The 14441-nt window shown below is 28.7% G+C and overlaps 1 protein-coding gene across 5 annotated transcripts; it reads right to left on the minus strand.

Moving 5' to 3' along the window:
- Positions 1-1385: 1385 nt before the first annotated feature.
- On the minus strand, positions 1386-13704 carry LOC119616018 (REST corepressor). 5 transcript variants are annotated; one of them, XM_037972145.1, is made up of 11 exons: positions 13549-13704; positions 12263-12603; positions 12135-12182; positions 11934-12068; positions 10820-11034; positions 10567-10740; positions 6139-6503; positions 5845-6046; positions 3059-3223; positions 2520-2993; positions 1386-2454 (listed from the first exon to the last, which is right to left on the minus strand). In XM_037972145.1, exons 2-11 carry the CDS (start codon positions 12420-12422, stop codon positions 2353-2355), a joined length of 2040 nt encoding a protein of 679 aa, XP_037828073.1. In that variant the 5' UTR covers positions 12423-12603; positions 13549-13704; the 3' UTR covers positions 1386-2352. The 5 variants fall into 5 exon arrangements, with proteins under 5 accessions (XP_037828073.1, XP_037828072.1, XP_037828074.1 ...); XM_037972144.1 differs by lacking the exon at positions 13549-13704 and adding an exon at positions 13238-13447; XM_037972146.1 differs by lacking the exon at positions 13549-13704 and adding an exon at positions 12680-12833.
- Positions 13705-14441: the final 737 nt, after the last annotated feature.

Raw genomic sequence — 14441 nt, forward strand, 5'->3', positions numbered from 1 at the left:
CGGATTATTAAATATCTGTTGGGACAAAGAGATTGTAAGAGAATAACTGTAGATGGCATTGAAGTTTATACAGATGGACCAAAGTAAGGAAATTGAATGGGTGGTGAAATTGTTTGTGAAAAGATAGGAACTAGACACGGTTGTAGACTGAAAGATTCATGTAGTATTTTTCAAGCCAAAATCTTTGCAATGTGGTCAGACGTTGTCGCAGAGAGCTAAGTAACGTGCTTTAGATCTGTACTGAGTACCAGGTCACAATTATATTGAAGGTAACGAAATCGGGGATGAACTAGCATAAGCCTGTGTAGATATGGGTTTGAACACAGGCGCTTAAAATAGAATCCGAAACACTCTGCCATAGTTCACTTCGGTGTAAGCAGAATAAGGCTATAATATGGAAACCAGAAGACAAAAGCACTTTGAAAAACTTCTAGAACTGGAAAAATACAAACTTAAGAATTTTCCTTAATATGATAAAGTTATGCAATGACAATCACCCCCTATTCTGCATTTCGATTCGTTTCCCCATTCAGTTACGTTTTGATCGAAAATAGGTATTCCAACAAAAAATGAAATCGCAAGAAAAAGAAGATGCAAGCTTGTTTCACTGCTTTACGATAGTGTGTATTCTGCATTACGATCGTAACTACGTTTTTGTAAGTTGCTTCGAATCGAAATGCAGAAACGGAGAAAATTTCGATTCAAATTGAAATGTAGAATAGGGGTGAATATGTGCAGGTGGTGCAATGAGGAGGGTGAAGATACTTTACACATTTTCTTGGAACCCACAGAGCTAACTTGAACCTGAAATTTATACGATATTGGAGGCAATAGCGACGGACATTGTATTTCTCTGAGGAATCAGCTGTTGGTCTTGTGATTACACACATTTACTTGTGTGGTGCTCCTTTTAACCTGACCAAGTATGTTAGAGGGCAAGGATTTATAGTTAATGATTAGATACCGAAATGTCGTTGGGAATTGCAAGACTCCTGAACCACTTTTGTCATTCTTACACATCTACCGTTCGGAGCGTTTTTGTAAGTAGTATCTTTAGGTTCATACTTACCCTTAATGGCTGGATTCAATCAACTTCTTAGTAAAGGGTCAAATGACATCAATCAAAACGGACTGCTGCAGCTTCAGAGAATATACCGATCATGTATTCAATGATCTCTCGATACCTTTTGAAGTGTAACCGTTCAATTGGAATAAAAAGATATAAGTCATTGACGCACAAAATTCTTGGCTGTGAATTTCAAAACTTAAATCTCTGTGCGTTAAACATTTAAACTTAATCTTAAATAAAACATTTATTTTTAGTTTTTTGTTGAATGGCAGCTTTTTATTTTTTACACCATTTATTTAAATGAAATAAATTTAGATTTATTTTTATTTGTAATTAATAAGTTTTATATTGTATACAACATAAGTATTAAATTTTAATTTAAATTTATATAAATACATCTGTGGCTGACAGAGTATACAGCAGCACAGCATCAGTTTTGTTTAAGAATACAATTCTCTCATATTTTTTAGTTTTTTTTTTTTTGAATTAGAATAATAAATTTTTAGTATGAATGTAGTTGTATGTATTAATAAATTTAATTGTTTCAATTGATTTATAATTAATTAATATGGTGTATAGTTGTTTGTTTGTTCTTTGTCGTTTTTTTTTTTTTTTTTTGTTTATTACATACAAAAAATCCAACTTTAAGAATAATTTTAAAAGGATTAAGAAAAAAACATAAAATTTGCTTTAAAGTAAAAACAGCAAAATAAAAACAATTTTATTCTAAAAGAGAAACTAAATAATTCCAAGTTATTAATTATTAAAAATAAAATAACCAAGATAACAAATCAAAAAAGAGGGACAGAAGACCGTTTAGCCAGAAAAATAAAACAGAAAATAAAAACAGAAGCTTAAAATTAATATTACTATAGAAAATGATTTAAAAATAAGTGTTTTTTGTTCTTGTAGTCGTTTTAAAATTTAGTAAAAAAAACTCTTTCTTTTTAGAATGGCAAACAGTTAAAATATGTACTAAATTTTGTTTGTAGAATAGTGCAAATATTTTTGTTTGTTTAAATTGTTATTAAGTTTGCATAAGTGTTTTTTATCTCAAATGTTTAATTTTGTTATGTCTTGAACCAGCAATATTTTCTTAAAATTTTTGTTGTTGTTTTTTTGTTTTCCAAAGTATTAAACATGTTTTCTTTCTTATCATAAGGTAAGTATGTATGTATAATATTAAATTATATTTATGTATGTATATTTATCATATTGTATGTATAGTTATGTTTTATAGTTGTAATTAAATGTAAAAGTATAATCTGCATAAGCAGTTTATTTTAAGCAGGACTTGATTTAGGAAAATCCTGATTTGAAACACTCAAGGCAATCCTTTTAGCTGAAGGTGGCTGTATCTCCGTTGGTTCGGCATCTAAATCAATCTAAAATTTACAAAATTTTTAAATAATTATTACTTTAGTTGTTGTAGTAGTTTTTTCCCTCTAACCTCTAATATAATATTATCCTTGGCAGCCAAGACGCCACTCAAACTACTCTCGCTTTTACGTTCCTCTGTGGTAGTGGTGATTGTGGAAATCGTTGATTTTGAAATAGCAGTTTCACTCGATGTTGTATTATCCGATTCTTCATTAACACTATTAGGTACGATTTCTTTCTTTTTCAATTGAGTGCTGCTGCTGCTACCGGCTGTGGTGGTGTCATCTTTTTTCACATTACCACTGGCACTTGCACCAACTCCACTTATTGGCTCTGCATTTGTAGAGCTACTATTGGTGTTGGCATTCAAAGATGAGGTTGATGACGATGAGGTAGTAGTATTGGCCGAGTTGGCTGGAGCATTAGCCTCCTTTTCGGCTTCGAATTTCTTAATGATTTGATCTAGATTATAGCGACGACGATGATTTACATAAAATGTCTTAACATGAGCTTCTGTTTTAGTGCCCAGAGTTTCAGCAATTGCCTAGATTAATTTTGTTTTAGTTATTATTTTCTGTTATCTCCTGTTTTTTTCCCCTTCATACTTACTTGAAAATCTTTACCATACTTTCGCACTCCCTGTACAGCTAATAAAATTTCATCATTAGTCCATCGTGCATTAATGCGATTTGTATTTTCATTTGGTCGTATCTCTTCCAAATTATCAGAGTTTTTACGTTTTAATGCCGAGATATTTTGCTTATTCAACTGTACCTAAAAACAATATATTGACATTTTGATATAATCACATGTTCTCCAAACCTTAGAAAATGAATGTAAACTTTTTTTGGCATTTTGCATTTTTCATATTCATTTTCATTGTTCATTATTTTTCGTTAGAAGTTTTTGGTATATTTAATTATTTGTGAATTATGATCATTTATGTTAATGTCATACCAGTGAAAGTTTCATTTATGATTTATAATATAGAATCCTTATGTAATACATTATAATTATTTACTAAGGTTTAGGAATATGTAGACATGAACATGGAACTTCTTGTATACGGTTAAATGTAAATATACCTTTACAAGAACATTTCTTTTAAAAAGTCTTTTATAATTTGAATAAATTCTTAATTTAAAGAAAGCTTTAATTTAATTTAATAATCATGAATAGAATTTCGCTGAATTTTCCATAATTTTGAAGCATTTCGACTGTATTGTTCAAAAGCTATGTTCGAAAATGCAAGTTTTAATTTGGACTTAACAATTTAAACATAAAATGCCCTTAAAATTAACTTATTTCTGAGGTAAATTTTACTTATTATAAAAGGATTTGTGAAAATTTTCTATATGGATTTCTTTGTTTTGATGAAATGGAAAAATGGAAAACATATTGTCGGTACTAGTTCTATACAAGCGTTTAAATCTAGTTCTATGGAACTGTTCGTTCAAGGGAAGTTTTACCGAAAGAAGTAGAACTTTGTAACAGTTCTGCAACTGCAACAACACTAATGACACCTCATTAGTTTTAAAGTTGGCGTTCAAGAATGTGGAGTTTTTTAGAATAAACTATACAATTGTTTAGCTAATACTAGAGTATTTTCGACATGGCTTATTCAACTGTACCTATTAAACAATATAGCAGGAAGGTATTCGAACAATTGCTTCAATGAACAGGAACGTAAACAAGTGCAATATGGACAGTACATTCATTATATTTATGTATATGGAGAGATTTTCTAAAATTTTAGTACTTTTAGCAAAATATAAATTCGCATAGAGCTTCGTCTTGTGGTCCTAAATAAGAGACTAAATGCCATATTTCATCTTTCTTTATTTCAATAATTTATGCAGAAAATTTAAATTCCTACTTTTTGGACTAACAATTTACTTTTTAAATCTCAACATTTCTAATACTAAGAATCCTCTGGATCGTTGGTCGAGTAAGTACACTTGCTCGATCGCTACAACGTTGTGGCCTTATATGGACCCACGTAAAACTACCTATATCCTATCTTCAGACAATTGCATAATCTGGTATCGATCATTACTGGTTACTGCAAATTTAGTTACCATGCTAGACGCATTGGTCTTCCATGACTTCTGAAGAAGATGTCAGAATGGGGATGAAGATGAGACAGTAGTTCATCTTCTATGTAACTGTCCAGTCCTGGAAACGGTTCGAAACCAAACCCTAGGGTCAGCCTTCTCCAACGATTTATTTGATCTATTGTATGTTCTATTAGAACGACTCATTGCGTTTTTTAATCCGTCAAAATGGGGGTGAACGTAATTTTCCAACTACATCTCTATTTAACGACATGTTTGTCGTTTCTAATCTCTCCTTTCTTTCTGTCTCCTCTATATATATTTCCACTATCTCTATTTTCCTTTTTCTTTCAGGTATTTTTACAATGGATGGATTTGGGTTTTAATTAGGTTGGCGATACATCAATCAATCGTATTGCCAGGTTATCACACGTTTGTCCGGAGAAACCCCACCAAACGACCTATACCTTCATATAGGAAGTTGGAGCAACGAACTTAATTATATCAAAAGTATTATTGGTCTCCACCAGAAAAAAAAATTTAGATTTTTAATGCTCTCCACCAGTATATTTTTGAGTTTAATCGCGAGTATTTTATGGTTTCCACCAGTTAAAAACATAACCTCATTCTGAGGTAAAACGAAAGGAAGACAACGCATAACTTAGAAACAGTTATACGAACGATGACGCGAGAGTTATTCACCAAATCAGACCTGAATTACAACTGAAAGTGATCAACTTTGTATATATCAGGTTTTTCGTTACCAATGTATTCACCGAAGAACTAAGACAATCGTCACATTACTGTATCTTTGGTAAACGGTAAAGGGAATATTCGAATTGTTTTTGTAATGTAGTTCTGGAAATAGTTTAGTTTATAAATCTAATGCAGAGTCAATTGTCCATTTGTAGTCGAAGTGATATGTGGTAACTGTCTTCAAAGAGTCAATTGATGAATAAATCTATACGCGAAGTGTAATTTTCTATAACTAAGAATGTTTTTAAATAACAATATGATTGTAAAAACCCTAAAAAATACTTTCACGGTTAATAGCAGAAAGTTAATTTTCACTTTACTTTGCTAGAATGGTTTCTTCAATCTTGTAAAGTGGTTACTGCATAATTCAATTGGAAAGACATTCGTATAAAATGTATTTAATGTAACTAACCAAATGTACCTTAGGAATTAAAAGCAAATTGTTAGTAACAAAACAAATTAAAAGTTTAAATAATAAATAAAATTAAAACTACAAAACTAAAACTAATGAACGAAATGAATGAATGAATGAATAAAATGAACAAAAATGAATGAATGAATATTTTGCAAAATAACAATTCTTACTTGACTTAAGAGGGAGACAATTTCACGATCAATATTTGCCAGTAACTCATCTTGATTATCATTAGCACTGGCCAGAGCGACAATATCATCATGATTTATATACATGCCACGAGGAGGTTTGCGTTTATGACGTTCAGCATTACGGTCACGAGATCTTTTGCTAAAATATGGACCCGAAGTGGGACGTTTATTGCCAGTGCGTCTGGTAAAAATGATTGCATCATTAAAATAAGACAAAAAAAAAAAAAAAAAGAAAATCCAAAAGAAAAACAAAAAAAAGATGTGTATGTATACCTCCAATGATGATGGCAACTGGAACAAAGTTTACCATGTGGCGAATTATTCAATATATTACAGGCGACACCACAATTTGAACAATAGCCAGCGGCACTGGTAGAAGAGGAGGAATTGGAATTCATAGACGTAGAATTATTTGCATTGACATTTTGTATGCCATTCGAATTAATGGAATCGTTATTTATATGGGACGGAGGATTTAAAGAATGCAGTTGGGATTTATTGGCAATATTATTTGAAATGTGATTCGAATCGTTTTCAATGCCACCAACACCACCTTCACCACCAACCATATTGTAATGGGCGGCATCGTTAGTTTGATCAATTAAATTTCCTGCTTGTAATGATGACAAGGTTTGTTCCTAAAGGTTTTTTGTAATTGTATCAGTTGTTGTTGTTGCAGGTTAGGCATAGGCGGAAAAGAGAAAGAAAACATACATAAGATTTTATTTTTTTTTTTTTTAATGGAAATTTTATAATTCGAATTTTGAACTACAAATTAAAACAAACAAAATAGAACAACGAAAAGAACAATAAAAATCTTATGATTATTTTTTTAAAAAAATTCTTTGATTTGTTTTGAGTATAACTTCTTCGTTTGGCGGGGGTATTAAAACAAAAATGAAGTTGGTGGTAGAAAGACTACGAAGAAGTTGAAGAGAAGAGCTTGATCAAACAAAATTTATGTATTTTTTCTTTTAATATTTTAACAAAGTAAAATTTCTTTAAAAAAAATATTAATATTAATTAATAACGCCAACAACAACTGATTTTATAAAACATTATTTTTCTTTTTGTTACAAGTTACAGGTGGTGGTCTTGTCTTTCCTTTTTTAAAAATTTCCTAATTTCAAGATATTTTTTTAAATTTCTTTTATTTTCAAGTAAAATTGTATTTTGCAAGATTGAATTAAAAGAAACAACAGAAAATAGTTAAATGTTGATGATGATAATAATGTTACACACAACACAACTCAGATGAAAAAAACAATTAAAAAAAGACGATGAATGTGGTATTAATGAAGTAATGCATGAAAACGTTAGTAAGAGCAGAAGAGACTAAGTAGAAGTAGTAAACGATTCTTATTAAAAATTTTTACCCAATTTCAACATACACAAAGAAAACAAAACAAGATAGAAAGTGCCAAAATATATGTACGAATAGGTTTTGTTTTTTTTTAAATGCCAATTAATGTTTAGAGTATTAAAAAAAGAAACACATGAATTTTGTTTAATCTTCTCGCAGACAAAACATTAATTTTCTTTTTTTTTATTATTATTTAAAATTTTTTTCTCTTATGATTTTGGTTGAGGTGAGTTTTTTTTTTATATTACTATTTATGTATAATATATGTATAATTTCTTTTCAATATAGTTGCTTTAATAACTATTATTAATTATTAATATTATTGTTGTTGTTATTTATAATTATTTATAAGTTTTTTTTTTTGTTTTGTTTGATATTGTATATATTTCTATTATAGTATGTTTGTAGTAAGTAATAATAAAGTATGTTTTGTTAGTTTAGTTTAAAAATATATAAACAGTCTTTTACTAAAAACTAAGCAATTTAAAATTAAACTTATAATTAATTTTTTATATGGTTTTTTCTTTTAATTTTTAGGTGTTTTATTTTTGTTTTAATTGTATTTGTTTTTTTTTTTTTAATTTTTAACTAACAATATAAATACGTTTGTAAAGACAACAGAGTTAATAAAGATCACCAAAAAAAGGAAAAAGTAAGAAAATTATTTGGCATAGCTTTGCAAACTTTTTAGCCCTTTTTTTTAAAGAAAATTTGTTTATAATAAAATAAAATCTTGCTAAAACTGTTGTTGAATAAAAATACATAATCTGTTTTAATTTGTTTTTTTTTTTCATTATACACAATAAATTTTGGGAATTTTATTTTAAATTATTATGTAAAAATATATTTTAGAGCAACTTAAATAAAAATTAAGAATTAAAAACAAAATAGGAGAGGGGCGGCGATTTTTGGATATTGTAATGTTTTTAAAACTTAATTTTTATTTGCAAAATGTAAACTTTTGTAAATGAAAATGATAAAAAAATTGGGGAAAAACTTATTATTATTTTTATTAAATTAACTTTAAAACTTTCTTATTTCTTATTTAACCTCCAGTATATCTTCTCTACTCTTGTGTCTTGGCCAAAGATTTGAAATATATTTCTTTACTTAATAGCGCATTTTGTTACTTTTAAAACTGCTTTATTTTAGTGGAAATCCAAAATTTGTGGTTTATTTGTAAGCCTAGTAAATAAGCTATAATCTTTTGCGTCTTATCATATTGTAAAATTTATTATGCTTTTGAGCTTCAAGGCTTGTTTGCAATGACTTTTTGTTTTACAAATTTGATTAGTTTGCAAAACCAAACTGCATTTTACTGTGAAAAGCTATAAATTTCACTATTACAAAGTTAATACAGCGATAGATGACTCTAAGCTAAATAGCACATTTTATTTCTTTTATTTGCAAGTGTAGTAAATATAGTAAAATCTTTGGCTTTAATATCATATTGTAAACTGATTGTTTTAAACACATTTGCCAGTATTGGGACTTCTTTACAATGACTTTTAGTCTTGCAAATTTACTATTAACTGAAAACAAACTTTTTTAATTTCTTTGTAAGACTTTGTAATGGAATCTTTTGATCATATTGTAATGCTCTCACAAACATATTCAAGACATATATATAATTAAGTCAGAGGATTTTGATTCAAGTTTATTTGTGACCATTATATTAACCCAGCAGTTCGATGTGCTGGGTTAAACTAGGGTTAGCCACCTACTGCCCAGGTGACTAGCTATTGTAACATGTGCTTGTTCTACGAGGAAGTCAATATTCACCCCTTAGATTACGAAGAGACAGACAAAAAGCTTAAGTTTGTTTTTTTTTTTTAAGTGTCCACTCTTTCGCTTACAAAGGGGACACTAAAGTGACGATTATCTTCGCCCTCGTTTACAAAGAGTACATCCGTGACGAAAGATGAATTAGCTCAAACCAGGTGGTTAGACGTTAGCGGTAATTTGACTCTTTGTCGAACTGCTGGGAATGATATTTTGAAAGTTTCCATATAACTTTATAATGAACAATAATCGAAGGTTAATTTAATACAGTGTAGTATCGTTTTGTTTTATCCAAACTTTCATTCTTTCAAACAGTTTCTTATTAAATTTAAAATTATAGTAGACTACAACTGAATATTTGTTCGTATTAGGAGTTAAACTGGGTTAAGATATCTCGAAGAAGGGAAAAAATATAACAAAGATTAAACCTGTATTGACCAAAAACTATTTGTTTTTTCAAACTATAGGACATAATATCTACAAAACCTGATGTTATTTTAAGGTCAGAAATAGTTTAAATCTTTAGAAAAGAAAACTTTGGTGTCTATGGTTTTATAAATTATATCGGCCATAAAAGGAAAGATTATCTTGGTATATTTTTTCAATAATTTGCTATTTTTCTAAAATATTTAAAATCATCCTTCAGTGAAAATGCACAAATATGAAGAACAATAACAAGTAATATTTTTTTATCATTTTCAAATACAAAAGTAAAATATTAAAAAAAAATACAAAATTGCAAAACACAAAGAAATATGAAATAGTGATTAAATGTGGGGATGGATGATTAAATAAATAATTTAATGAAAATTCATGAAACTTACAATTGTGGCAGGATTTAAAACAATTTATACACAATTTAAAATAGAGCAGAAAATAAAGTTTTGTTTTTTTTTCGAAAACCATAATAATAATAATTAAAAACTAAAATGTATAAAATTTTCTTTTTACGTACAATAAATAATAAACTCTCTGATCTATTTTAAATTAACTTTAAATTGTCCATAATAAGGTTTTTTTTCTAAGATTGCATGTAATTTTTGTTATCTTTTTGTTTTAACTAAAACTATAAATACATAATAATAGTTTTGTTTTCTTAATTTTTTCCAATTATTTGTTTTGTATGTGTGTATTATGTATAATTATGTATTAATAAACAAAAACTCATAACTATATATAAAATATTGACTATATTACATTTGTTTAGAAAATAAAAGTTTAGAAAATAAAATAAAAAAATCATTTTAAAAATAGTGATAAAATTTTGTTTGTTTTGTTTTTATTTTTTGTGTTTTTTAAAAAACTACACCTAAAGTTAAGCCACAGCGTAACTATAAAAAAAGCCAAAATGATTTTAACGTTTTCAGAAGAGAAATTGTAAAAAATAAATTTAATAAACTAAACTATACTAAAAAAATCAAATAAAAAATTGTGATCATATAAAAACAAAAAAACTAAAGTTTACTAACTCAAAAATAATAATAAAAAAAAAAATCAAAATAAAAATGTAAAATGTATAATTAAAATGAATTAACTAAATTCTAACTAATAATTACCTTGTCATCATTGTCGGATTCTTCATTACTGCCATTGTCACTACCGTTTTCTGAAGAACCACCCTCTTTGTTGGCTTTTAGTTTCTCCTGACGATCCATAACACTTTGACGATGTCGTGTCTTTTTCCATGAATAGTAATATTTAACCAAACTGGCTATTGATTTATCGGGTAACTGGAGGAAATTGTAAAAAACAAATATTTATAATTAGTATTAAAGAAATATGTATATGGATGTGTAGAGTTTAATTTACCATTTGACGTATACGATGAAAACTTTTGCCATGAAATTGAAATGCTTGTTCAAATAGTACTTTATCTTCAACGGTCCATTCATCGGGAAATGGTGTAAAGTTTGCCAAATCCATTACTGCTCTTTCTAAATCATGTTTATGCCAAAACAACATACCCAAAGCTTGTTCGCCATTATAACCATATTTCTCTTTGGCAACTGATATGTATTCCTCAACTATGTAAATGGAAAAAAAAAATATATTAATTTTATAATTTTTGTTTGTACTAAATTTTACTTATAAGAAAAATTATGAAAAAATATTCGTTTATTTTGCATCTAAATTGTGATTTATTTAATTCATTTAAATAATTAATAAAAATAATTCTGAGGGAGTAGAATGTTGTTGTCATAGAATCCAATAATTGCCGGAATTCGATTTGAAAGCGTCTGAAAATATGATCAGATTTTGAAACCCAATACATATTATCAGTTTTGTGTTCGATCTAAAATACGATTCATTAACGAGCAAAGAAGCGAAGACTTACGATTTCATGAAACCAACGTATTTTTTGGTAGTTTTTAAAATGACGAACTATATGAGGAGATAATGAAATAGTTGCAGGATTTAAAGGTTAAGAAAAATAAAACCTGCCGAGGGAAACTGAGTAGCTGTGACAACATAGTCCTGATGTAGCTCCCCAATTACAGTTCAGTGGCCAATTGAAATGCTTAGTAAACCTTAAATTTATAATTTGGATTTATTATCGATTTTAGGTTAAACTTTTATATCCTAAGAATAGTACTGAACATTTTCTTTTAATCTTCGTAATTGAACCTAGACTAGATATGTATTCGTAGCTATATTGCAGAATATTATAACTGGGAAATGGTAGATACTTGTTCTAGGGCACGAAAATGTTTTCAAAAATTTCATGATTTGCAAACTTTAAAACTCAATCTCAGAAGGCAATGCATTTCCGGGATCGCTTCTGTACTTAATATACAAAGTATCATTTGGGAGACGACCGGTTTTCAGTAGACTCTTCTGTCTTTATGGTCTTTTTATTTTTCTATTTTGGAATTTTCACTTCCTGCCAAGGCAATCACAATATTTTTAACTTCAAAATACTTACGCTTAGTATCGGGAATATCTTTAGTGGGTGACCAAACAAGCAGAGCACGATCATTAAGAACTTCAGGTTTTCGATCCGGTTCGGGTATTAAAGGTGGACACACTGCCTGATAGTCACGACCAACGCGGATTTTTTCTAAAGTTAATATGTAAATAAATCAATTATAATAAAAACTAAATAAAATAAAATATTAAAATTTACCTTCATATTCACTTTGTTTAGCTTTTGATTTACCATTACGTTTGATGGCTAATAATAAAGAAAATAAGGAATTCGAATTGTATTACCATCATATAAATAAAGTAATATATAATGCTGACACCACTTACAATTGTCATCATCTGAACTTGTTTCGGGAGTGCCAGTGCCACCGGGAGCACCAGCCGTGCCACTAGCACTACCCGAACTAGCGCCATGACCATTTGGGCTAGGACCACGCGAACGTCTGCCATTACGTACTAATTCTGAATTACGTTCCGCCAAAACCATTGTGTTTTAAAAAAGAAAATGAAAGAAAAGAACTGGCACAAACCAAAGAGAAATAATTATTGTTGTAAATCACACGTAGTGCCGCTGGAACAATGGTCACCGCAAACAAAAAAAAAAAACACGTTCTTACAATACAATAGTGGGAAGAGTGGGCGCACAAATAGTTTTTCTTTAATTAAAACTGAAATAAAATAAAAATCGTGATTTTATTATTTATACTACAATTTGTATATTATAATAATAATTTCTAAGCTTACATCACAATTATCATTTATTAAACTCTATTATTTTAATATTAATTTGTATTACTTTATTAGAATTAGAAATAATTCAAAACTGCATTTTGAAATCCTAGCAAGCGAAAATTCATTTGAAACTGAAAATTCTCTCAATCCGTCACACACTAAACAACTTGAATGAAAATGAAAAAAAAAAATAGAAATTCAGCATTTGCAACGCAGCAAGCCAGCCCAAAGTCTCTGAAGACAAATCACAGCACACTTTTGCCAACGACCGTAGATTGTAAAAATAACGTCGCTTGAAAAGCATAAAGAAAAACAAGCAACATAGCAAAAACAAAAATATAAACAAACAAATGTATTATTGTAAACTCCATAGACTGGAAAAACGTATAAATTTACAAATGTTTTAAACAAATCCGCGCGTATCCCACATTTGGTAATCTCATATTCTTCTTTATATGCACTTTTGTCTTTACACTTTTCTTCATCATAACACTTCTTATGCTTCTTCGAAATTTATTTTTATAGATTTACTTTTAGCAATATTTTCTAAAGATTATTATAGCAAATTACCAGAAGTAATACTTTCTTCAACTGCTCACAACGTTGGAATTTATTAATCTGAATCTTTTGTAATTTACAACCGCAGTCAGTTCTTTTTCCTGCAAAGTCTCTCTACTTCAACACAATGGTGGGTAATGAATGGGCAGGTAAAAAATCCTCAGTGAATTAATAAAACAGAGTTGATTTTTGCTGAATTCAGATACACAGCACACTTTTCATTCTTTCTCGAACGACCGCAGTTACTAATAAAACTGCCTCTCTTCTCACCAACAGAAAAAATCATTACAACACTTTACTTACAGCTTATTATTTATACTTACAATTTAAATTGTGGATTTCTTTAATTTATCTTATAATTTTGTCAATTTCCTCAATTATATTATGTACTTTTCGATTAAAATGAATCTTGTGTTATTCAAAGATGCTTGTTGACACATTTTAAATTTACGATATTTGGGTTATTTCTGTGTTCAATGTACACAACACAAATGTCACGTATTCAGCTGTACTTGAAGTGACCTGTGTTTAGTTGGTAAAAGGGTAATGAGTACTCGCTTTGTTGGTGTGATTACTTTAACCCTCAAGAGGAATTGCAGTTTTTAACAAAATATTTTCACAAAAATACAAAAGATAACAATAAATATTTGAATATTTTGGTGCCATTTTTAACAGTTGAAGTTTTCATTAAAATAATTTAGAAAGAAATCATTATTTTTGATATTTTTCTGTCAACCAAATAAACCTATATTATCTATTGCAGAGATGTTATAAAAATAAGTCGATGCTGACGATTTAAACCGCTAAAAATTGGACGCCATTTTGTATAACTACATTTACCTGTTTGTTTTAATTTTACCGTAAAAATAGATGTTTACATTTATTGTTTTATAGAGGTTTTAGGCAGACGCAAAAGGAAATAATTTCTTAATTTCTCTGAAATATGAAAAGAGAAATAATTTCTTTAACATTTGTGTGATGTAATTCAACGAAATTAGTGCTTCGTTTCTGTATTTTTCTCGAATCGAGAACAATGGATGAAAAATCTAATTTTATTGTCTGAAACTGTTCAGGAATGAGGGAATAGTTGTCTAAATTTGTCATTTAGTCTCTAACACGTAGAAATGTCCTTCTAAGTACCAGTAAAGTATATCCCTATTAAATTTTGGAATACACACTTATGTCGACGTCTGTCTAAGGCAAATTCATTTTTATT

Source organism: Lucilia sericata, unplaced genomic scaffold, assembly GCF_015586225.1.
Source record: "Lucilia sericata isolate MDLA Ls3-8-SP2 unplaced genomic scaffold, ASM1558622v1 Contig000053F_arrow, whole genome shotgun sequence".
NCBI classification, from domain to species: Eukaryota; Metazoa; Arthropoda; class Insecta; order Diptera; family Calliphoridae; genus Lucilia; species Lucilia sericata.

Excerpts from the sequence above, each read along its gene's own strand:
- LOC119616018 (XM_037972145.1), bottom strand. The coding sequence starts at position 12,422 with ATGGTTTTGGCGGAACGTAATTCAGAATTAGTACGTAATGGCAGACGT. Across the intron at positions 3,224-5,844 it reads TTGTCTCCCTCTTAAGTCAA|GTACAGTTGAATAAGCAAAA; the intron begins GTAAGAATTGTT and ends TATTGTTTTTAG. Across the intron at positions 2,455-2,519 it reads AGGATAATATTATATTAGAG|ATTGATTTAGATGCCGAACC; the intron begins GTTAGAGGGAAA and ends TGTAAATTTTAG.